The sequence below is a fragment of the Arvicola amphibius genome, chromosome 3, assembly GCF_903992535.2.
Source record: "Arvicola amphibius chromosome 3, mArvAmp1.2, whole genome shotgun sequence".
Classification (NCBI taxonomy): Eukaryota; Metazoa; Chordata; class Mammalia; order Rodentia; family Cricetidae; genus Arvicola; species Arvicola amphibius.
In genome coordinates, this window is record NC_052049.1 from 169,240,627 (window position 1) to 169,266,457 (window position 25,831).

The window sequence follows — 25,831 nt, forward strand, 5'->3', positions numbered from 1 at the left end:
TTTGTTTTTGGTTTTTCGAGACAGGGTTTCTCTGTGGCTTTGGAGCCTGTCCTGGAACTAGCTCTTTTAGACCAGGCTGGCCTCGAACTCACAGAGATCCGTCTGCCTCTGCCTCCCGAGTGCTGGGATTAAAGGCGTGCGCCACCACCGCCTGGCTCTAGTTTTAATTATGGGTCCCTTAAGTGCAGCCAGGATGGGAATCTTTTCCAAGCTGTATTTTTACAACATATGTGCTTTCTGGGTGAGTGTCATACTTCAATAAGAGGGTTCTCAAAAGACTTCCCTGACTGGTGTTTGAAGAGTAGATAGGAGCCAGGTATGGTGGCACACACCTTTAATCCCAGCACTTGGTAGACAGAGTCAGGTGGATCTCTGAGTTTGAGGCCAGCCTGGTCTATGGAGTGGGTTTCAGGACAGCCAGGGCTACACAGAGAAACCCTGTCTTAAAAAAAAGAAGGAGGAGGAGGAGGAAGAGGAGAAGGAGGAGGAAGAGGAGGAGGAGAAAAAAGAGGAAGAAAGGAAAAAGAGAAAGAAAGGAAGAAAGAGAAAGGAAGGAAGGAAGGAAGAAAGAAAGAAAGGAAGGAAGGAAGGAAGGAAGGAAGGAAGAAAAGAGTAGATAAGGAGAGAATGGGGTGCGAAGGAAGTGTGACAGTGGGTGGCCCTGTGAGAGCTGCTGTGGCAGGGACTGGAGAGGACCGAAATAGATGAGTATGACAAATTTGAGATTTGGCTAGGATGCACCAGGGGCAAAAGCTAGAATCCAGAAGAGACTGTAGGAAGGCATGAATGGTATGGGGCACGGACTTGATGGGAAGTCAGTGGGAATAGGAGGGACACAGTTGATTTGAGGAGGGAGGACTTCAGGAAGCAGCCAAGCTCCCACAGGTGGGTGAATGAGACCCCAAAGGAAAGTATGCACGGTGGCACAGACATCCTGGGTACCATTACATCCAGGGGAGAGTGAAGAAATCTCTTACCAAGGGTTTTACAGTGGAAATAGACAGCTAGAGAAAGCGGCATCACATAGTCCACTGTTGGTCCTTGTTGAATTAGCTGGGAGTATGTTGGCAGGGAATGCTCATTCATTTCCCAGCCACCCAGACCTGAATAATCACACAGAAACTATATTATTACAACACTGCTTGACCTATTAGCTCATGATTCGTATTGGCTAGCTCTTATATCTTAAATTAACTTATTTCTATTAATCTGTGTATCGAAACCTGATTGTAGCCTATCGGTAAGGTTCCAGCATCTGGCCTCTTTCTCCTGCGGTGGCTACATGGCTTCTCTTCAATTCTGCCTACTCTTCTCCTCCTCTCTCTGCTTGGAATTCCAGCCTTATTTTATCCTGCCCTGCTGGTAGGCCAAAGAAGCTTCTTTATTAACCAATGGTTTACGGCATACAGAGGGGAATCCCACATCAGGTGTAGTTGTGCACTCTTGTGATCCTGACACTTAGGAGGCAGAAGTTTGAGGCCAGCCTGGGTTATACAGCTAGTTCCTACATTCCTATATAGCCCAGGGTTTGGGGGGGGATGGAGAGGAAAACAGAGGCGGGGGGGGGGGGAGTCCTATAGAACTTAGGTAATTTTTGGAGGATCCATTGGTCAGGAGCTGTCAACCTCAACAAACACAGTTTCTGCAGCAGCTCCTTCTTCTGAATGCTCCTAAGAGCAGACATTGTGGTGGAATGGAAGGGTGGTAAGGCTTGGTGTCTGGTCTTCTATCATTCGCCAACGGCAAAATGAGATGCTTTTGCAAGTTCCCCTGGGCCTTAGTCACCTTCTCCACAGGCACAAGGAATCATTCCTTCCCCAGAGGCATGTGAGATTAACTAGGTTTGTAAGCATGCACCGAGTCTGTGCTATGTGTTGGTCTGTAGGTGTAACAGGGAGAACATTCCAAGTAAAAAACAGAGAAAGGAAAACAAGTAATAGAGACAAGATGGTGTGAGAGCTGTAAGTGCCACCCCTCAGAGCTTCCTGGTGACCATGTCCCAGTTATGAGGCCACAGCACCCCTCCTTGAGGTCAGCTCCAAAGGTCTTAGACTCGTGTGAGTCTGCGTTTGGATTACCGTTTGCAATTTCTCTGTCTGAAAAACTGGCTGCCCTTTGGCTTAAAGGCAGGAAGGGATGGGCTTTATCTTCAAACCCTTCCAGGATGTGAGAAAAAATATTGACATCCCATCTTGTTACCAGAACAAAGATGAGGAAGGATATAAAATAGCAAGAGTTTCCATATTCACAGGGTCTGAATGTCCTCTCCTTGCCATAAATGCATTCAAAGCACGTTGCCCAAGTGTGGCTTCATTTCAACCTAACAAGTGACTCCAAGCCAACTTCCCCAAAACACAAGATGGTACTTGTTCTCCATTAAGGAGTGTTTTACTGTCTTAAAAATAAAATAAAATAAACCCCTCAGAATCTCCGGAAAAGAATGAAATCGAGCATATATTGACATGAACGCCAGTGGTAATTTTGTTTCCAAGTGTTTATTTGCCAGGAAACCAAGCTTCCAGTTAATATGATAAATCCATACGGCCTCACACACTCACATTTTAATCCCTCTTAGAACTTTTTTCTCTTCCCAAACCTGTGACTTTGAAAGCACAGAACCCAGATGCCACCTTCAGGCAATCTCGCACAGTTGGCTCTTCCCTGTCACCCTTCCACTACCTCCTTGCAGTCTGCCTCACCCCTTCCTGGTGCTGAGCATTAGACAGGCAGCATCCCCCAAGGGGGGGGGGGGCAGACCAGAGCAGCAAAGGACAGCCAGCACAGCAAGCCTTTCAGGGTACCTGGTGTGGCTGGGAGCTCAGAAGCACCTCTGCTTCTCTCCTTTATGCCCTGGTTTTAAAATGAGGACTCATTGTGGAAAGCCACAGGCTTCATTTCCACAGCAAGCAGATGGATCCTTTGACTTCAAAGGACACCCCATGACTCCATTTTATCAAAGACCCTTTCTAGTGATGATACAATCCCAGGCTCAGCTCCCCAAGTTGCCTGCTTCCCTATGAAGGAACAAGGAAGTGTCTTGCAGTCTTCTGTGGTTTTTGTTTGTTCGTTTTAACTTCCAAGAGCCAAGAGGATACTGTCTTATCAAAGGCCTTCTCTAGTGCATAACAATAGCAATAATCGTGACCATACTCTGACTTACTTTTCCTCCAAAGGACACCAGCTTGGAGCCTGGGCTGGCTATTTTGAATCTCTCTGAGTGTTATCTTGTGCAGACATTTCATCCTGTATGGAAATATACTTGATTTCCTGAATCACTTTGTAAGAGAAGCTTCCCCAGTGGGGCACTGGGCTTTGCCCTGCAGAGGGTACAGGAGGCTTAAGCGGGCTCAATGACTGTCTAGATACTTCTGATTCTTTGATTTACTTCCTTCACCCTTTGGAAAAAGTAAGAGGGATTCCCCATCCCTCTTCCAACAGTGAGGACCTCTCAGACAGGTTCCAGAGGCTCCAACTCAACCCCTCTCCTTTTTCAGCTTTTTGAAATGTCTAATGACATTGAAAAGCATCTTCATCTCTGTTGCAATCGGGTGCCTTGAACCTGGGACCTCCCCATTCAGCTCTTAGCCACTGGTGAACTGCCAGGCAGCAGGAGGATGAGCTGGGAACAGGGGAGTGTAAGGGGGGGGGTGAGCACACATCCAGAGTCAGTACCACTGCCAGGCCAAGTGTCTGCCGTCAGAGGCACACCTCACTCTCTAGAAGATTCTGCCAACTGGATAACACTGTCATGACCCGAGTGTGTGGGGGAGAAAGAGGATCTGTTTATACCTTGGAGGTTGACAGTTTAGTCCACTGCCCCGGATGTAATAGATGGTCCCTTAATGATGTGTTTGACGCCACTGTGACATGAAAGTACGCCCACACCACCACCCCGTCTTCCAATTTCAGTAGTGTTCAATAAACTTTATGAGTAGCTAATACCTTGTTATGAAATAGTCTTTCTCTTAGATGATTCTGCCCCATGATTTGCAACTCAAGATGGCAGACTGAGCATATGTTCATCTCTCTTCAGCTCCAGCCTCCCCATTGTGATGAAAATAATGATTAAGCATGATAAAAAAGATATCAGAAACAATTAAAAAGGAGGAGACACTATGAATGGATGAAAGAACTCAGTACTTTCTGTGGAATGGACAACGGCTGGAAAGTTTTGATGGGTGGGGTAGAGTGAGAGGGGCGGGCTCTCTGGTGCCTTCAAGGGGATTTCAGTGGTGGGAATATGAGGCCTGTCACAGCCCAGAGGCAGCAGGAATAGAATCTGCAGGTGTGTCATGAGGCAGAAAACTCAATTCTGGGGGTGAGGGTCAGCAGAGAACAGCCCTTTACCCAGGAAAAACCCAGCTACCCTTTGCTCATGGATCAAGGGCACTATCAGTTGGTGTGTATGTGTGTGGGCGGGGGTGTTTCCAGGAGGCAAGCCCTGTTCCAATGGCTTCCGCTTTGCTTGCCACAAAGTGGAATGGTCTAACAATAATAAAGGTACGGAAAGAACTATGAAAAGTTAGGAGGGACAGGGAGAAGGGCATGTCTAAGTGAGCAGAGTCCCCGTCCATGAAGGTGCATAGTCTACAATGACAGAACAAGAGGTTCTATACTAAACATAGAGGGCTGAGATGGTGACCAGGAGAAACAGAAAACCTGAGCCATGGAGCTGCGGGACCCGGTTGCATCCGAGTGCCCACTGGCTTTGTTACTCTGAGCCCTTCTGAATTGTTTGAGTTTTTTTAAGCATATGAACGTTATTATATTGATTCTAAGATGAAGGGGGAAATAAAATGTGTAGAGAAATATGAACAGATTTTAATGTTCCGTGTGGGATTTGGTTGGTGGTGGCCAGGAGTCCCTGCAGGCTGGAGCCGCTCAGGCCCAGATGGGGGTTCAGTATGGTTTGAAATCTCCTTGCCAAGAAGTCTATTTCTCTGAGCTCTATTTCTCTGAGCAGTAGTAATTCCTGATGGCCTGGCTTGTAGCCAGCTCCAGCTTAGAGAGAAAAGAGGAAGAGAGTAGTCTCTGAGGCCAGATGTGTGTGTGTGTGTGTGTGTGTGTGTGTGTGTGTGTGTGTGTGTATACATGCATGTATACATGAGTATATGTGCACCTGTATGTATATATGGTGTGTATGTACGCGTATGTGTAGAACACATGTATACAGGTATATGGAGGCCACAGGTCAAGTGGTCATCTTCAAGGGTTGTTCCTCAGGAGAGCCATTCATTTTGTTGCTGTTGAGGCAGCATCTTTGTCTAGGACCTGGGTCTCCTCCATTAGGGTAGGTTAGTTGGCCAGCAAACTCCAGGGACCCTGCTGTCTCTGCTGTCACTGTGCTGGGCTTACAAGTGCACACCACTACAACCCAGCTATTTGGGGTTTTACGTGGGTTCCGGGAGTTGGTTAACTGCTGATGCAAACACTTTATAGGCTGAGCTATCTTCCAGGCCCTCTCTGAAGTCAAAGAAGCTAAAGCGGGAAGCAGAGGACTCAGAGCAGCTTGGGCACACCCCGGAACCACCCAACGCTCTTGTGGAGTGAGGGGAATGTTTCTCTATGTCTGCTTTTCCTTCCTTCCTTCTTTCCTTCCTCCCTCCCTCCCTCCCTTCCTCCCTCCCTCGCTTCCTCCTTTAGGAAGGACTGCTTCTTCTAATCCACCCTGACAGTTTCTTTTAGAAGCAGACAGCTACCATCTAGGGATGGAAGGGCTGGGAGATCACCACCTGATGCTCAATCAGGTTACCCTCAGGCTGCTTAAGGCATTTAATTCTGCTATCCAGCTCCCATCATTGTCCTGAATCACCTCAGTGAAGTCACATCCTAGTGACTCCCAAGAGCAGAGTTCTACTTCCCTGAGATCAATGTGTATGAAATCAGAGCTGGGTGGCAGCAGGGGTAGCCATTGTCTGGGCTGTAACCCTCTGGGTTCATGTCAGACTGCCTGGTAACATCATAGCCTGCCAGAGTTTCTATGCTCTGATGCCAGGACCTCATAGCTCCAATGTCTAGTACAGGAAAAAACATGGGTCATGAAAATGATAATGAAGACAAAACAAAGCTTGTCTAGGGTGTCCTTTGACCCTTCCCCTCTTATCCTGAGTTCTCAGGGTTCCCTACTCTCCCCGAGTGCTTGCTGCTATCATTGTCCTCTGTGCATCACTGAAACTTGCCTTGGGCCTGGGATACTTCACTCTACCATCATGGGATTCCGCTCAGCCTTTCTTAGGTCACCGGTCTTAATGGCCAATCCAATTTCTCTGCCTCTCTCTTCTTCACCCTCCCCACCGCAGCCTCCATAACTGTTAGGACTGAGGAACAGGGCTGGAGGAGTGGGGCTGTGAGCGTGGCTTTCATATTTGGATATCCGAGAGCCTCCCTCACCTGCAGCCCTGCAAGAAAGTTCCCCAGCAAGGACGTGTTTGCTGACTTTCTCTGCAAGATGTACCTACAAGAGTACTGTGTCAAGGATACATACACCACACACACACACACACACACACACACACACACACACACACCCTGTAAACCTATGTGTTTGCATTAGTATAGACACACAAATCTAAATATTTGCCTGAGTTTTGAACCATTCAGCATAGGCCCCTTGAATAAACAAACATTCCCCCAACATTGCCAATGCTCATACTTTAAAACAAAAACAAAACCAGAAAGCTGTTTGTAGAATGTCCTTCAAAGCGTCAGAATATTATTTGGAAACGCTTCACGCTTGTGACTTTGTCTTCAAAGGAATTTTCCTTTAGTTAACTTTATTGAGGCCTAGTTTGCCTACAATAAAATGTGCAGACCTTAAATATAAACTCTACCTGTATAAATATCACCACCATAAAAATGTAGACAATTTCAGCCACATCAGAAAGCCCCTGTATACACAGTTGCAAATCTTTAACTTTTGTAGTGTGGGCTTGGAATACTCAAGGGCCATTCTGAGCAAGCCAGGTAAGCCAGGGTACAGCAGGCCCGTGCTTACCAATTATAGCCACATCAAAGGGGAATTTTATAAATGATCAAGACCGGTGGTTTCAATGAATGTGCAATGCCCTGAATGTTACACACCCCTGATGGGGTTTCCCTGTGAAGCCCTGACTGTCCTGGAACTCGCTCTGTAGACCAGGCTGGCCTCGACCTCACTGAGATCCACCTGCCTCTGCCTCCTGAGTGCTGGGATTAAAGGTGGATGCCACCACTGGGCTCCTGAGTAGCTCTCTGCTGGCTAAATAGTCCAGACTATAGGTTATTGCAATGTTTTGAAGACGTGATGTTCACTTGACAGTTCTGAACCAGACATTGCTTCAAGCACTGGGGATTATTTATTCTGAAAAATCTCCTGTCATCTCTTCTCCTGCAAGTCTATAGCCTGTTGGGGAAATATCAACAAACAAGAAATCATATGTGCTGTATAATTTGTGGAATCAAGAAATGCCTAGAGAAGGAAGGAAGGTGGAACACGAATCTAGAAAGCGGTTGGAATATGGTCTTTGTTTACTTTTCTTTATCTCTCTGCAAGGTGTTCTGGAGAGGTCTATTGTCTGTTAAATGGGATGCAGTGGAGCACCTAGCTGTTTATAGGTAAAGAAGGGTGGGTCGGGGTTCTGGGAAGTTCAGTGGGGTAAAGAACTTACCTCGAAAGCAGAAGGGCCAGAGTTCAGTCTCCAACACCCAAGTGAAAAGCCACATGTGGTGGTAGGGATGTGTATGTAAGCCCAGTGCCAGGGAGGCAGACTAGGAGCTCCCTGGCCCTTCGTCACCACGCTCTGGAAGATGCAGAATTCCAGTACTTACTGGAAACAGCAAAGGCGTCTTTCAGGAAGGGCTTGGAGGCAGCTCCTCTCCCACCATCCCCATCTTCCTCTCAGGAGACGGCAGAGGAAGTTGGTAATGGATTACCTGCTCCTGCTAATTCATGACTAGTAGAAATGAAGGGAGATGGGTCTTCTCTGAACGCCATGCTCGGAATCTAAAGGATACCAGCTCTGAACCTGCTGCCCTTCCTTCCCATACCACGCTTCTCGTGGGCCACTTTTCGTCTATGGCCTTTTCTCCTTCTCAGCTTCTGGCATTTCTGCCGTTTAAAGTCAGTGACAGTCCAGCTTCAGTGGGAGTCCCTGACCTGGTCCCTCCTCACATGTCCACCTCCCTGACCTGACCTTTAGAGAGGAGACAGTCCCAACTGCCCCCAGAGGCCCCGGATGGAAGGCTGGGCAGGCACCCAGGCCACAGTGCAGACCTCACAGGGCTGTCGTCTGTTCCCCAGGTGTTCGTGCTGTGCCATGGCCTCCTCCAGCTCTGTCAGCTGCTCTACAGCGCCTACTTCAAGAGCAGCCTCACCACCATTGAGAAGCGCTTTGGGCTCTCCAGTTCTTCCTCGGGTCTCATTTCCAGCTTGAACGAGGTGAGTGAGAAGCTTTCTATTTAAAAAAATTAATTCAATTTACTTATTTTTGTGTGAATATTTTTGTCTGCATGTCTGTAAGTGTACCACATGAATGTTTGGTACCCAGGGAGGTCAGGAGAAGGCATTGGACCCCCTGGAGTTGGAGTTATGGATGCTTGTGAGCCACTATGTAGATGCTGGGAATCAGACGTAGATCTACTGCAGGAGCAGCAAGTGCTCTTAAGTGCCAAGCCGTCTGTCTCCTCAGCCCTGAGTGGGAGGCTCTTGAGCACCCTTCATTGTGTATACTGTCCTAACCACAGGATCTGAGAGGAACGTCACAGGGGACTGGTTTACTGCCCAGTGCAGAATACAACCCTTCAATTTGGCCTTTGACTTGATATTGTCCACACACACACACCAGACAGCAAGGGAACAAACCTCTGACATTTATGTCACTATAGCCTGGCCCTGAACCTTGTAAGTAATCACAAGTTACCCACAGTTCTTGGTGAGTCCAGAGACAGCCTCTGTATCCTTCTCACACCTTGTTCTAGGCTCCTCTACTAAACAAATGAGATCTGACATATATGGTAGACCCTCTCCCATGGCAGTCAAGAGAATCCAAAACTATGAGCTCCTACCCTTAAACTCTATCTGCATCACTGAATGCTTGAAATACAATGTGGTCCAGGAACAACTGGAATTTGTGTGCTGTTGGAGGTGTGTGTGTGTGTGTGTGTGTGTGTGTGTCCAGAGATGTGTGAAGAAGGTCCAGCCTGGTGCAAGGGTGGGTGGGGCCATCTGAGTGTGTAGTGAGAGTACAAACCTTCAGACTGAAGCTCCAATTCCAAAGCCTTCCAGGGCCCAGGTGAGATGAAAGGACACAGACTGGCTATGGTGGTTCAAGGGCAGGTGGAGGGGCTTGAACAGAGAAGCCATGACTGCCTTAGCCTTGGGAAGCAACTGTTCCTATCATCTACTGTGACGTGACACGAGGGGGGGACAAGACAAGGCGGGTTGGATCCCTAAGGCCCCACTCTGGATGTCCATCTCCATTCCCTAACCCTTTGGTTTTGAGACACGGAAGGACAGTATGTTATTAATGGGCGTTATGTCAGATTTCAAATGATCAACGCCACCAAGTAGATGGAGCTGTTCTAGGGGCGCTGTGAGGGTGATGGGTGAGGCCTGAATCCTCTCCTCCTTGGCTAAAACAATGGCAGTTTTGAGGTGTGCTTTCAATGGGAAAGGAATGAAGAAATTTTTTCAAAGGCTTCCTCTGCTGAGGAAAAGCTTGGGAGCAATACCCAGTACCCGAGCAGGCCCAGGGACCCACAGAGAAACCAACCCTGGCTTCTGCAGATGAGTGGGGGCCCAGGTACCCAAACATTCCTCCCTGGGTTTGTTCTGGAGCCCACCTCTCACGCATGCCCTTTGAGTCAGCTAGGAGAGCTGAAATGGCCTGACATTCAGTTCGTTTACAAAAAAGCAAGAGAGAAGTAAAAAGGGGGAAAAACGAAACCCAAGAAGCGCAAGAATAAGCTTTCCCATTACAGAATGTTCTAGAAACTTCAGGCTGAAGGGCTTCCTGCTGAAGCCAGGCTGCCTCCTCATTCACCTCACAGAGCTTCACACCCTCTTCTATGTGCCACAGCCCTGTCTGTTGGTCATGCTCCTTGACGCATGTTACTGGGGATCAGCTGTGTGCCGCCACTGCCCTAGATGCTGGAGGCAGGAAGGAACAGATGGACGTAAAGCTAAGACAAAGGTTTAGGAAGAAAGTTCTGGTAGATGGGTTCCATGAGAAGGTGGTCATGGGAGAGGAAATGCATTCAGGGTCACAGTGGTGGACACAGGACACACCTTCTAAGGACCATCAGGAGCATACTAGACAGGACTTGGAAGTGTACGTATGGTCCTTGTCTTTCATTTTGAAGAATTTAGGATGGGGGTGCTGGTGGATTAGACCCAGAGTTGTTGAGGTAGAAGCCAACTTCTCCAGAAGATTGCTCTAGTACGGTGTAGACCCCCTAAAGTCAGGCTCCCCCTGCCCAGTTCAGTCTGTCTCCTGACTTCACGGATGCAGACATGACAGCTTTTCTGTCAAGTTCTAGCTTGCTTTCTGTTGCTATCATGAAAACCATGACCAGAGGAACTTGGGGACGAAAGAGTTTATCGCCCCCCTTTAGCTTTCTCAGCAGGCTTTGTTAGTGCAACCCAGGACCACCTGCCAGGGATGGCATTACCTGCAGTGGGCAAGGCCTTCCACACTAATCATTAATCAAGAAAATGCTCCCACAGACCTGCCTACAGGCCAGCCGATGGATTTTGAGGTTTCCTCTTCCCAGATGACTCTAGTTTGTGTTAAGTTGATGAAAATTAACCAATGCGGAGTATAAAATGAGAGCAGTTGCAGGGGACATGGAGTCATGAATGTGGCTTGTTTGTTATTCTGACTTTCAGGCCAGAGTCCCTGAGGATGTTAGCCTGGACTTCGCTAAGGTTAGGAGTTTAATTAAGAAACATATGCTACTCCTGGAACCTTCCAGGATTAGAGGCTTCCTTGGATTTTGCCCCCAAAGATTTTTCTAGAAGGGTTAGGGAGAGAGCTTGGTTGGTAAAGTACTTTTTGTGCAAGCATAAAGACCCGAGTTCCATCCCCAGAATCTACATTTAAAAATCCAGGTGTAGTAGTAGCAAGTGCCTATAATCCTAGCGTTAGGGAGGTAGCGACAGGAGGATCCCTGGAGTCAGCCAGCCTAGATATTTGGTGAGCTTCAGGTCAGTAAGAAACTGAATCAAAAGGGAAAAAAAAGAGGTTACTAGTATACACATTTGCACAGTGAGCACACCCTCTTGCAGACACATACACACATTTAGAATTTGTGTATAAAATGACCATATTTGCATTAGTCCGTCATGTTTTCAGATAATTCCACTGGGTTGGTCCCAAAAGCAGAGGCTGGAGGAAAACCAGTGCTGTGAGAACACAGCCTAAACAAGGATATCTGGGCAAGGCTGGCGCGGCTTTGCCAGGGACCCCACTAGTGCTGGGCAGCCCCTTCCCTGTCTGTTCTCCCTAGATAAAGTATGGTTGGTCTCTTCTGGGCAGGGGAGGGCAGGACCAACCTGGCTCTCACTTGATCCCCTGTCCCCTCTGCAGATCAGCAATGGCTCTCACTTGATCCCTTGTCCCCCTCTGCAGATCAGCAATGGCTCTCACTTGATCCCTTGTTCCCCTCTGCAGATCAGCAATGGCTCTCACTTGATCCCTTGTTCCCCTCTGCAGATCAGCAATGGCTCTCACTTGATCCCCTGTCCCCTCTGCAGATCAGCAATGCCGTCCTCATCATCTTTGTCAGCTACTTTGGCAGCCGGGTGAACCGCCCACGGATGATCGGCATAGGGGGTCTCCTCCTGGCAGCAGGTGCCTTTGTCCTCACCCTCCCACACTTCCTGTCGGAGCCCTATCAGTACACCTCCATCACCACAGGTGAGTGGTCCCAACTCCTGCCTTGAGGAGATGTGGCAGGATGAGCGTGGTACAGAGTTGATGGGGGTGCCCCTGCGGTTGGGGTTTCCACCCTGGGTTATGCGTCTTTCCTTGCCCACTAGAGACTGCCCTCAGCTTTAGTAGTTCAGTTTCTCTCCAGACCACATCTGAAATGCGGGACCTATTGAAGTACACAGAAGTATGAAGTACCTGGTTTCTGGCTTGTTGAGGATGAAGAGGCCCTGTGGTTGCTGGTCTTTCCCCATGACTCCTTGTGCTTCAGGTTAGGGTCGATCCAAACACCACCTGCCTGGGACCAAAGCCCCCAAAGGCCTGGAGGAAAGAGGACCAAAGTGTGGGACACTGGGGGGGGGGGGTTTCTGGATACTTGGTGACGGTTACACTCATCGATTTTACTTGAAGTTACATAGCATTTGTATGGTACGCTCACTGCTGTCAGGACACCAGTGAAGCGTAGAGAAAAGTCATAGGATGAGGACTTATGTAACTTTTCCAGGGGAAATGTGAACAAATGTCTGTTCACGCCCCACGACAATCCAAAGAGAGGATCCTACTCAACTCTAGCTTGGTGAACCAACAAATTTATTCGGGTTGCTTACAGGAGCATGGGCAAGGGATTACAGGATCATGGTTAAGAGATTACAGGAGCATGGGTAAGGAATTGCAGGAGTGTGGGGAAGGGATTGCAGGAACATGGCTATCAAAGGCAGCCACATCACCAAAAGGTACCCTCCATCATATGTGAAGACTCACAAAAGCTGTATCCTTAGAGCGTCCTGCCCTTAGAGCCTCCTGGACAATTTGTAGCCAACTCTGCCAGAGTCTCCTCTTCCCCAGCAATTGATTCCTGCTTTGCATGACCTTGGGGAAAGCTTTGTAAATCTTGTAACTTTAGGGGCTTCTGAGTGTTACAAGTTTCTATAGCTTCTTTAGTTTTAAGAGCTCCCCTCTTCCTCAACCTTCCTAATGCTGCTGCCCCTTAATACAGTTCTTCATGTTGTGGTGACCCCCAACCATATGATTATTTTTGTTGCTGCTGCTTCAGAACTGCATTTTTGCTACTGTTATTAATCATAATGTAAACACCTGATATGCGGATGGCTTTTGGCGACCCCTATGAAAGGGTAACGACCCCTATAAAAGGGTCATTCTACTCTTAAAGGGGTTGACACCCACAGGTTGAGAACCACCATTCTAACCTGAAGGGAATGTTTTTCAGTTGGGAGGAAATAGCTACATAGTAGGTCTTGATGCTTGGAGGTATTCAGATATTTTTCTCATGGTCCAAGTAGCTATGGAGAGAGAGAGGAAGAAGGAAGCCTGTCTCCTGACCCTAATCAGGTAAGGGCTCTTTCTGTGATCCAAACTTCTGCTTTTTACTGGGATGCCTTGTGACAGGATGAAATAGACAAAGAATTTATGTGGTTAAACATGGTATTAACTAGTACTGACGGATCTAGGGAAAGGAAACCTTTCCCTACATTTTATTTTTAGAATTATTTTAATTAGCATATATTAATTATACTTGATAATAGGTTTCACTGTGACATTTCCATACATGTACATGATGTATTTTGATCGTATTCACTCTTGTTCTCCCACGCCTGCTAATCCTTTTTCTTTTCTCAACTAGCCCCCACTCCTGTTTTTGTGTGTGTGCGTGCATGCGTGTGTGTGTGTGTGTGTGTGTGTGTGTGTGTGTGTGTGGTGTGCCAGTGAGTTCATCAGGGTTCCTTATAGGAGCGCAAATGAGGGCTTATTTATAAGAGCACGGGCGCCTTACCACTGGCTTTGCCACTGAAAGAAATGTTCCTCTCTTCCATCAACCCATTAGCTAATTATAAATTGTTGTTGTTGTAAATTGCTGAGTTTGCGATTTTATACAAATTCTAGATAGCTCTTTGTTGGATGTGAGCTTTCCAAACATTTCCTCCCAGTCTCTAGCTCATCATGTGTATTCTTTTAACAGAATATATGTCACTTCCTGAACAAAAAGAGGTTTTAATTTTGATTAAATCCAATTTTTTTCCTTATTTTTTCCCTCCTACAACTCATTTTTCTGGTCCTATACTCAAGACCTCTCCCCAACCCCAGGAGAGGGGCATTTTCTATGCTCTTTCTCAGGGTGTTTCCATTTTTTGCATTTACATGTAGATTTATGAACTGTTTGAATTAACTCTTTATCAGCACTCAATTTTTTTGTGTGTGTGTATGAATGTGATTTTTCCCCAGCACAATTTGTTACAAAAACTGTCGTTTCACCACACCACAATTTGTACCATTATAACAGATAAATTGTCTTGGGCTATGGCTGAAGCTCACTGGTAGAGAGTTTGCCCAAAACCCCGAGTTCTATCATCCACACTGAGAAGAAAGTTGGGCACATCTGTCGGTCCATCTCTGGACTTCCTGTGCCACCTTTGCCTGCACTGCTTGCCCTCCCTTACCAGTGTTTTATTTCGTTTTGTTCTTTTTTCTATATAAACTTTGAGATCTAATTGTTTATATTCAAAAGAAAAATATCCTTTTGGAATTTTGATTGGGTTTGCATTAAATTCAAAGATCAATTGGCATGCCTGTTAAGTGTAATTCTCTAACTCTTTTTGTTTTTTGTAACAGAGGTTCTCTGGTAATCCTGGCTGTCCTAGAACTCACTCTGTAGAGCAGGTTCTGGCCTTGAAATCACAGCGATCCACCTGCCTGTAGCGCGATTTCTAATTGGTCTTAATGATAAAAACCTGGAGTCAGATACTGGGGTTGAAAGCTGAAAGATCAGAGAAGCAAAGCAGCCAGCCACTTGTTCTAACCTCTACGAGATCCTCAAACAGAATGGGGTACCCTATTTCCACAAGTCCTCAGACTAAATGCTGACTCTACAAAACCTCAGACTGAATTCTGAGCTCCTGTCTCCCTTATATTCCTCTCTCTACTCAACCTTATCACTTCCCATCTCCACCTCCCTAGTGCTAGGATTAAAGGTGTGAGCTTTGGCTCTGTTTCTCTTTTAGATGGATTCAATCTCATGTAGTTCTTGGTGGCCTTGAACTCACAGAGATCTGCCTCTGCCTCCCAAGTGCTGGGATTAAAGGTGTGTGCCACCTCTACCGGGCCTCTATGGCTAACTAGTGGCTTAGCTCTGCACTCTGATCTTCAGGCAAGCTTTATCTGTCAAAGCACAAAAAAATATCACCGCACCTGCCTCTGTCTCCCAAGTGCTGGGATTAAAGGTGTGCACCACCACCACTCAGCTAATTCTCTAACTCTTAAACAGTGTGGCTCACACTGTAGATGCCTGTAGATGGTCACCCAGACCTGAAATAATCACACAGAAACTATATTAATTAAAGCATTGCTTGACCTATTAGCTTAGTCTTTATTACCTAACTCTTACATCTTAAACCATTTTTATTATTTTATATTTTATCATGAGGTTCATGGTTTACCGGCAAGGTTCTGGCATGTCTGTCTCCTTCGGCAGCTACATGGCATCTTCCTGACTCTGCCTTCTTTCCTCCTCTATCTCTGCTTGGAATTCTCGCCTTGCTCTATTCTGCCTTGTTGTAGGCCAAAGCAGCTTTATTCAGTAACCAATGGTAACAAAACACATTCACAGCGTATAGAGGGGAATCCCACATCAATTGCCCCTGTGTTTAACATTGATTATGAATGAACAAGCTCTAAGCTAATGGCTGTCATTATTCTTCAGGAGAACCTGGTCCCTGGATGCCTTAATGCCCACTGTCCGTCATTGCTGCCCAGGGCTGTGGATGCACCTGCCTTACCCTACCTACAGTGCCCAGTGCCTATTAATACCTGCCTGCAGGGTTATGGGTTTCTGTGTTCACTGTTACTTGGGGGCATTTCACCTATTTTGTTGCTTCAATTTCCCCCTTTTCCTGAGATATATCCTTTGTTATTACTTTGATGAGCCCTTGGGTGATAAATTCTCTGTCAGAAAAGATTTTAATTTTACCCTTGCTCTTGAAAGAGTTTAACTACAAACTATTTTTAAATTAATAGTTTTTCCTGCTCAGAACTTTGAAGATAGCACACCTTTGTCTTTTGGGATTTTCTGTGGACGTTCTTCATGTGTCTAATTATCAATCCTTATACTTGGCACCCTGGTTTTATTCTCTGTAGTTACAGTTAAAACTCCTCTTTTCTTTGTTGTTTTGCTACCATAGTATATTTAAATATGGGTTAATCTGCTCCTGTTTGGGAGTGCAGTTTTTGTTTTGATAAGACTAAAATTTTTATTTAATTCTAAAAACTTGTCAGCCAAAAATGCTCCTGATTTTCTTCTTCTTCCCCCTGGAACTTTTATATAAATATACATGTCAGTTCCTTTCATTCTGAACCCCTCATTTCTTCACTATAGTTTCTAGTGCATTGTTTCTCTGTACCGTATCCTTAATGGTTTCCTTGAAGGACGCCTTCCCATTCTATGAATCTCTCTCTAGCCTTTTTTTTTTAAAGATTTATTTATTTATTGTGTATACAACATTCTACTTCCAGGTATACCCATACACCAGAAGAGGGCACCAGATCTCATTACAGATGGTTGTAAGCCATCATGTGGTTGCTGGGAATTGAACTCATGACCTCTGGAAGAGCAGTCAGTGCTCTTAACCACTGAGCCATCTCTCCAGCCCCCTCTCTAGCCTTTTAAATTGGACTCAAACCCTTCCATTATGTAAAATTTAAGAGTTCTCTCTATTTTTAATTTCTAAGAGTTATAATTTGTTTTCAAATTTCTCAGCCCCTAATTTTATGATTTCTTAATGCTTTAAACTGAAATATGTGTGTGTATATATAAGAAATATATAATATTTCTTTGGTGTCTTCAAGTATTTTAAGTACATTTTTATGTAGTCTTTTTAATATTGTTCCACTTGCTCAAGCTTTAGGAATGTGACTCCTTCCCCTTTGTTGTGCCTGCTTGTTCATGCTCATTACGAATCCTCCTCTTGTGGATTGAATTGAATTCTCTGTGGAGTGAATTGTAGTGGGATTTTTTTTCTCCTGTGTGTGAGTTGTCTGTGGGCAGATTAGGAGTGGACCAGCAGTAGTATAGTGTTTTACACCCCCATGTGGACTCAGCACCCCAGCACCAGCACTGCTCTGCAGGTAACTTTTGTCAACTAGCTAGCTCTGGATCAGTTTGTCCTTGTCTCAGGAGAAGTAGGATTTAGTGGTGACTTCATAATGAGCTACATCAAGGGGCCCAGTGTGCAAATGCTCATCCTTAATTCCCTGCATATGTCTGTCATAGTGGAGGATGAATGAGCCACCCAGGAACACGCTAAGGAGGGAATCGATTTTTGTTTACTTCAATCAGGTTCTTTTTAAAATTGTTTGTATTGAGCTATACATTTTTCTTTCTTCTCCTTCCTTCCTCCCCTCTCCCCTTCCACTCTCTCCCATGACCACCCCCCCTCCTCGTTTCCAATTTACTCAGGAGATCTTGGGGTTTTTTTTCCACCTTCCTATGTAGATCCATGTATGTCTCTCTTAGGGTCCTCTTTGTTGTCTAGTTTTTCTAGGGTTGTGGCCTGTAGGCTGGTTTTTCTTTTTTTAATTGTTTTTTGTTGAGCTACATATTTTTCTTCACTCCCCTCCCTTTCTCTCCCGTCCCTTTCAACCCTCTCCCATGGTCCCTAATGCTCCCAATTTACTCAGATCTTGTCTTTTTCTACTTCCCATATAGATTAGATCCATGTAAGTCTCTCTTAAGGTCCTCTTTGTTGTCTAGGTTTTCTGGGATAGTAATTTGTAGGCTGTTTTTCTTTGCTTTATGTTAAAAAGCCACTTATGGGTAAACACATATAATATTTGTCTTTCTGGTACTGAGTTACCTCACTCAGTATGATATTTTCTAGATCCATCCATTTGCCCACAAATTTCAAGATTTCTTTGTTTCTTTCTGCTGTGTAGTATTCCATTGTGTAAATGTACCACATTTTCCTTATCCATTCTTCAGTCGAGGGGCATTTAGATTGTTTCCAGGTTTTGGCTGACAAACAATACTGCTATGAACGCACGTCCTCTTGGTACATCCTTTAGGTATATACCCAAAAGTGGTATTGCTTGGTCTTGAGGTAGGTTGTTTCCTAATTTTCTGAGAAATCACCATACTGATATCCAAAGGGCCTGTACCAGTTTGCACTCCCACCAGCAGTGGAGGAGTGTTCCCTTTACCCTACATCCTTTCCAGGCTGGTTTTCCTTTGCTTTATGTCAAAAAGCCACTTAGGAGTGAATACATATTATATTTGTCTTTCTGGGTCTGGGTTACCTCACTCCATATGAAATTTTTTTAGATCCATCCATTTGGAATCCGGCTCTTCAAAAAGTAGACTAAGTCCCAGAGGAGAATCACTTAGAATGACAGAGGTAATTCCTCTGCGGGTTGTGAAGCCTGCGCAGGGGGCAGGTAGTTGGTTTGAATGGTAGTGGTGACTGGGGAGGATTAGGAACAGGGAAGTCTACTGTGAGGTGTCTGGTACTGTCACTCTGTCCTTCAGAAGGTCTAGCCATTTTTGTAGGCAAGTCGTCATCCTGGACTGTTTAAAGGCTGAGCCTTGCTTCAAGTGAGACAAGGATGTCAAACCCAAGCCCATGGGCTCTGCCCTGTCCTTTCTCCCTTCTATCTAGACAAGGCATCAGAGACCAGCTCTGATGGAGAGTTGGGACTTGACCTTTCTGATGCATGAAGACAAGGCTAATGAGATCAGCAAGGGAGCCTGAAGCACTGTGGCCAGGCTGAGGGGAGGGCACTTTGCCAGACACCACACGCCATGGCCTACTCAGTCAGGCTAGTCGGCTCCCCGCGGCCTGGGCCCATGGCCCGTGGCATTTGCTTTGCACAATGCAGCCATGGGAGGGAGGTTAGGGATGGCCTCACTTCTCTCCTTATTAGGGATGGCTGTTTAGATGGAGCTGGGCTCTACCACAAAGCCCCCAGATCACGGGAAGTCACTTCCAGCCCATTAGTAACCCCACTGCTCCTGGCCCAAATCACCACGGCTTGCCTGACGGAGCCACAGTGTGCACAGGCTGAGAGAACGGACTGTCTCGTTATTGTTGTTGTAGCTCATCCTGTTTGGGAGAATTCTGATCACAACAAGCGAGTGGCACTTGCTCTGACTGGAATTCAGGCCACAGCTGGAAGTGTTCAGGGACGGACTCCCTTCGGGGCATCTCCCTGGTCCAGACAATGAGATGAGGAAGACCTTGGTCCAGGAGTCACATCTGTGGCCTTTAGTGGGGCTGTGTACTAGGGGCCTATGCAGTGTGTACGTGCGCCATGTTAATACGTTCAGATAAATATTCATCAAGTCCCATTTCATTGGAAAAAGCTGATTGGGACTCTACTTCAAATGTATTCCTATGGGAACTTCAGCTTTGAACTAGGCGAGGTCACGGGGGAATACATATTTCATTAGATGTGACATCCAAATGGTGTGTCTGAACTGCCTTCTGGAGCCAGGCAGTCCTGGGGCTGAGACCGGGCTTGTAGACTCTGATGGCATGGTCTTGGGCCATTTCCTCCTCTTGAGTCTCAGTACCTCAGGAGGGTCTAAAAGAGAAACCCCTCTCCTATGAAGCTATGATGGCTGCAGAAGCACATGTCCTTGCAGTTGGCCCAGTGACTGGAATAGGCAGAGATGGGGAAGTGGTGGCTCTTGCTCATATGGTAGTGGGGAAAGGGCTATAGGACAGGGAGTGAACTGGGAGCCCCTAAGAATCCCCAGGGGGCTGGCGTCCTATGACAAGTTCTCTGATGTGGGCTGGATAGCTTGGAAGAGCCTGCAGGTGAGCACTAGTCCTCGCCCTAGGTCTTCCTTCGCACCCTCATGGGCACAGGGTCCCTCTGGGTGCGAGTATGGACTGCTGATCTGTCTAGCTGCCAGAACCTCCGAGAGCCTCACATTGGTAGATGGAGCACGGACTTTGACACTCAGATGGGGCCTCAGCCGCTCACTTGCCAGCTCTCCTAGGGGTGGGGTATGCTTCCATCCTAAACTTCAGGATCCTTACCTATAAAGTGGGAACAACAAAACTTTCTCATTCAGTGTGTTCTCAGAAATAAATTAAAAGTGGAATAATATAAATATATAACATATATATTATATAAATATAAAGAATGTGGTGCCTGGTGGCTTTGGGGAAATTTCTATTTGCTTGCCTTGCTGTCGGACTTGGGATCTGCTTATGATCAGAATCAGCCCCATCCTCCTCTTCATGAGTGCTGATTTCTTCCCCCTTGGAACACAGCTGCTCCAGGAACGATCATGGGAAATGCAGAAGAACACTATGATTTTCAGGGGGAAGAAAGTTGAAGCAGGGCTGAACATTGTGGGAAGTCACGAAGACCTTTAACAACTAATTGCCTATTTTAAAAAGCCCATCCAGACATTTATGGATGTTTAGATTTTCTAAATGTCAGTGGGGTCCGGAAATGTGCCTTGGCGCCTTTGGAGACTAGCTACCCAGCCAAAGCCTCCCTCCAAGCCCACGTCTAGAAGGTGCAGAGCAGTTTTTGCAGATGGGACACCGGCCAGCGTGAGACCAGTTCTCCCAGGAGAGAAGAGAAGGGGCTTTGGAAACCAATGTTTTGAGGGAACTGGAAAACCTGTGAAAGATTCAGGCTAGTCCATGCGGAAGTCAGCCTGGCAGACAACGGTTGCCTGGGCAGGAAGCTTCCCAGAAGATATGCAGGAAAGGAGGAGGGGAAGTTGTATTTTTGGAGCAATTAAGAAAAGAAGGGGGAGAAGGGAAGAAGCCCTTTCTAGCCCTTTATGTCTGAAGCTGCAGGTCCCTATCCTGTGCTCTCAATGGTGTCCCTAGGAGGGGCGGGGGTAACAGGAAAGCATGGGGAATGGAGCCTTGGGATTCAGTGTAACTTCACTTCAACACTAGGCTGCTCCCAATTGCCAGAGCCAAATCCATTCCCTAAACCTGTAAGCCACTCAGGGCCAGGTCACAGAGCAAATCTCTCTGGAACATGAGCTCAGTGGCTATATGGTAAACACCCAGCTATGGTGTGAAACGGAGATGCCAGAAGCCTTGGGGAAAATGAGGGGCACACGGTTTGCAGGTAGCCTGAGTGTGCCTGTGGCATTAGTTGGAATGGTTTGACCTTTTTAATCTGAGAAAGAAAAAAAAAGCAAACAAACACAAGTGGGGGAAATATCACAAAACATGGGTGCTATGAACTCAGCTAGAAGAACGGCAGTCCTGAAAAGACGAGCGGACCAAAACCGAATGAGGTCGGATGCGGATCCTTTTAAGGTCATGGTGTAGGAAGGATAAACATGGAGAACTGACAGCTTGCCACTGGCTGCCATGCTGTCAGGAAAGGTCAGCAAAGAACAAGACCTCAGAGCTCGTCTCCACTGCAGAGCTTTGATAGACTGCCCCTCTCGAGGCACCAGCCGCTGACCTAGTCGGTCCGCTCTCTGTTTGGTTCTTTGAGCATCTGTTTTGCGGGCAAAGTCAGGTGAATTGAAAACATGACTCATCCTCGTAGGTCCCCTGCGGGAGGCTGAGTGTGGCTCCTCTTTACCTTCTGGCCCTTGGGGCCCGTGCGGTCATTTTTCTTGTTCAGCAGTGAGGCCATGTGGCAGGCCTGCTGCGGGTGTCTTGGAGACAAGCTCCTTCCTGCTGTCATCAGGTCCCTCTTCCTGGATGGTTGCTAGATTCCGTCTCAGTCCTACCTAGGGTAGGGGCAAAGTCCCTGGCACGTAGAAAAGGCTTCTTACTCTGCTAGTGGTTTTGAGCCTCTTAGGAAACGGTCCCTGTCCCACTGCGGAATATGTGGTCTGAAGAAGCCATTAGCCGTCACTGTAGAAGGTAGCAGGCTCCTAAAGGACCTAAGGAGGCAAGGGTGGGGCACTTTCTACTCCTCTTGTTGCACTTGGTGAGCTGGGGCTGCTGACTGTGCCCAAATACCTCCTGAGGCCCAAAGGCTTGACATGGACGCCCCAGGCAGCGTGTCCCTGGGAGTGGGAGGCCAATGGGGCATCTTCTTTCTCCCACCACCAGGCGACTCTTAAGAGCTCCAAGCTTGCAATGTCTATAATCAGAGAAGATGGGAGTTTGGGCATTGATGGGGGAAGATAGCACTACAGACAACCAACCCATACACCAAAGCCTAGCAGTCAGCTAAGACTTCTGGATATTCTGGAATGTTCTAGATATCACCTTCCTGTCTTCTTCTTAGCCTGGGGTAGGATTGAGGAGAAGGATGAGTAGGGGATCCCTTTTGTGTCTCCAGAAGCTTTGATTGCAGAAAGCTTTAGTGGCTGAGTGTTTGAAAACCATGTTAAGTCATGGGCAGACATCTTTGTTCAAGAACCAGGGAGCAAATATTTCAGGCCTGCCAATCCTTGAGCCTCTGTGAATCTCTGTGCAGCAATGTTACTGGGGCACACAAGTTTCGATGGGCAGTAGAGACAAACGTGCCTAGGTGTTTTCTTTAATATTCATTGCCACAAACAGGGTGGGGATCAAATCTTACCCTGGTTAGCAGTTCCCAAGCCCGACATTAGATGGTTCTCTTGGCTAGGCCTAACTTGCTCTTGGAGCTGAACTCCCAGGGTATGAATTCCCCAAGCTGTCTGAAGTGGTCAGCCAAGGACATGAGGACAGACTTGTCCTTAGATCTCCCAGTACTACCTTCCAAAGATTCTAGTCTGCCTCCGAAAATCATCCAGACCAAGTCTGTTCGTCCCCAGCTGCAGGAAAGCCACCCCACAGGTGGACCAAGTCTCTGTCTCTTCAGCTCCAGGATCTTCCTTTAACCTCAGAAATTAAGACTGTAGGTCTCCAGGGTCTCCATGGGAAAAAAAAATGGAAGTCTCCACCCTGTGGGTCCTAAGACAGGCTTAGGTTGGGAGCGTCTGATCAAAATAGCCAGGAACTCAACCTTGCAGACCATTTTCTCCTGCCAGGCCTCACCTCCCTATTTGCTGTGCCTGAAGCCAAGCCCTGTGTTCTTTCTCCATGAGATTCACTCTCCTTGGTTGGAGCCCTTCTTTTTATCCTTGCATCTGATTTTTACATTTCCAGCCTTCAGGATATCTTCTCAGCCATTCTCCTGGCTCTGTAGCATTCCTGTCATCCTGAGACTTGCCAGCTGTGTCCCTGAGGATAGATCACAGCGTGATAGGCACAGAGTCCTCCTACCACAGGTATGCAGTGAGTTGGTTCCCCGGAGGATGCTCCAGATTTAGTTCCCATCTTGCCTAGCAGATATAATGACAGACTTTTTCAACAGGCTGCCTCCAGTCAAGCCATGCCATGCCATGGCTTCTGCTGGCTTAGGAGCCTCACTAGCAAAGAAAATGTGTGTCGGGGAGGAGGTGTGAATGACTTTTGTTGGCTCTGCTTACCGCTCTGAGTTTTCTTCAAAGAGCTCCCTGGCAGCCTAAATAAAACTGTGAGCAATAAATTTTACTTCATAACCAATAAAAGGTACTAGTAAGGTGCTCGGCTCCTTAAATACTAAATCCAGTGCTATAAGCTGTCATTTTTTTCTCCCCTAGCCACTACAGAAACCAGCCTGATGCTTACAGCGTAGGTTCTTGTGGCCTGGTAAAGGGCAATGAGCAAGTAGGAGAGGGGAGACCTAGGCCAGCAGTGAGGATCCTGATTTTGCTAAGTTCTGTGCACAGCAAGCCCCATGCCCAGTACAAGTAACATTTCCCAGGCCCCTTCTAGAACAAGGGAGGCAGTGTGGGGAGAGAGTTCCAGTCTCATCAAACACCCACAACACATACACTCACACATATGCACACACACAAGTACGCATGCATGCCCCAGCTCCAGCACACTCTTTCCAAGCACACACATTTGCCCTGTGACTTCTTTGCTGTAATCTACTGTTGCCAGAAACCATCATTGGTCTTGTCTCTTGTTACTGGATCCTGTCCCTGAGTTTTAAAAAGCCTGAGTAACATTGCTTATCGGTGTTTCCCTTATCCATTTGAGTTTCTCAAAGTGACTCATCAGTTTGAATGAAAAGTAGTATTATTGGAGGACCTTTATGTCCCAGATTATGATGTATGAATTATTTTTATAGAATAATATTTTATAAAATAAAGTTTCATGAATAAAGAGAACACAAAGTTGTGAAGGAGTGGGAAGGCAGGAGTGGAACTGGGAAAAGTTGGGGGATAAAATGAGGATGAATATGATAAAAATACACTGTATGAAGTTTTCAAGAAAATCAATGAAATAGTATATTAAAATATGTTTTATTTGTAATGACACAATAATTACATATGCTTACATAGTGTGTGACATTTCAGCATACATATGCATGTGTACTGCTCAGATCAGAATGACTGACATATCTCTATCCTCTCAGCCACTTCTTATTACTTTATGTTGGGAACATGGATCCCTGTTCAATCCCTACTCCACCCCTGTTCCACCCCTGCTCTATCCCTGCTCCACCCCTGCTTCACCCCTGCTCCATCCCTGCTCCATTCCTGCTCTATCCCTTTCTGGGTCCATGGGTCACATCCTAGGAAAGTTGACTTCCTGACACAAAATCTCCTATATTGCAAAACTGCCGAGGAATCCAGAAATCAGAACTGGAATTTTGCAGATAAAAGTTCAAGATGAATCAGAATGTTGACTCACGTGCTATGCTGCCAGGGTGGAGCCCGGGTGACGTCAGGGGTGAGGCCAGCCTGTTTCTAGTTAGCACTGCACGGTCCTGTGAAGATTGATGGGAGAAGGTCTCTGGTGTCCTGCCGGGGTTAAAGAAGATGCTCTGATGAACTTGTGCTTCCCTGGGGTTTACTTTGGGGAAGTCAGGACAGAGGCCAACATCCTCACACACACACACACACACACACACACACACACACACACACAGGACCCCTGCAGTATGGAGGCAGACAGCCTTAGGTAGACAGATGGATTCCAGAAATGTTCTGTAGTGGCTGCAAAGGGGTGCCATTTCCCTGGCCTTATCATGGAACTTTTTGAAATTTTGTGAGGGAGCAGATATACTGACACACTCATTAAATCCCTGCACTGGGGAGGCAGAGGTGGGAAGATCTCTGTGAGTCTGTGGCCAGCCTGGTTTGCATAGTGAGTTCCAGGACAGCCAGAGATACATTGTGAGATCCCAATGTGGGACTGAAGAGATAGCTCAGTGATTAATGGGACTTGTTCCTACAGAGGATCCAGGTTTAGTTCGCAGCACCCACAATGTGACTTGTAACAATTCATAACTCTAGTTTCAATGCCTTCTTCTGTAATAAGAAGGGTCACTTGTTGGTTCCCGGCTGCCCGGCTAGCTTAGAACCAAAATAATCACACAGAAACTGTATTAATTAAATCACCGTTTGGCCCATTAGCTCTTATTGGCTAACTCTTATGTATTAATTTAACCCATTTCTATTAATCTGTATATCACCACGAGGTTGTGGTCTACCAGCAAAGTTTCAGCATCTATCTCTGGCAGCTCCATGGCTTCTCTCCGACTCCGCCTTCTTCCTCCCAGCATTCAGTTCTGTCTTCCCCACCTACCTAAGTTCTGCCCTATCAACAGGCCGAGGCAGTTTCTTTATTCATTAACCAATAAAAGCAACACATAGACAGAAGAACCTCCCACATCATTCTTCTGATCCCCAGGGGTACCAGGCACACAAATGGTAAATATTCATACACATACATGCAGGCAGAATACTCATACACATAAAATAAATCTATACAATTTTTAAAAAATTGTGTGTGGTATACGTGTATGGGTGTATTGTATGTGTGTTCATGTGTGAACATACATGCATTTGTATGGAGGCCACAGGTCAATGTTGTGTGACTTCTCCATCACTCTCAACTGTATTCCTTTTGACACACATCTTTCAATAAACTTGAAGCTCAGCTATTGGTCTAGGC

The 25,831-nt window shown here is 46.5% G+C and overlaps 1 protein-coding gene across 2 annotated transcripts in view; it reads left to right on the forward strand.

Moving 5' to 3' along the window:
- The window catches only part of Slco2a1 (solute carrier organic anion transporter family member 2A1), a 77,506-nt gene that overhangs the window by 23,903 nt on the left and 27,772 nt on the right, over positions 1 to 25,831 (forward strand). For both annotated transcript variants that reach the window (XM_038323408.1, XM_038323409.1), the window contains 2 exons: positions 8,279 to 8,416; positions 11,732 to 11,894. In XM_038323408.1, the coding sequence (XP_038179336.1) occupies positions 8,279 to 8,416; positions 11,732 to 11,894 (301 nt within the window). The remainder of the gene's footprint in view (positions 1 to 8,278; positions 8,417 to 11,731; positions 11,895 to 25,831) is intronic.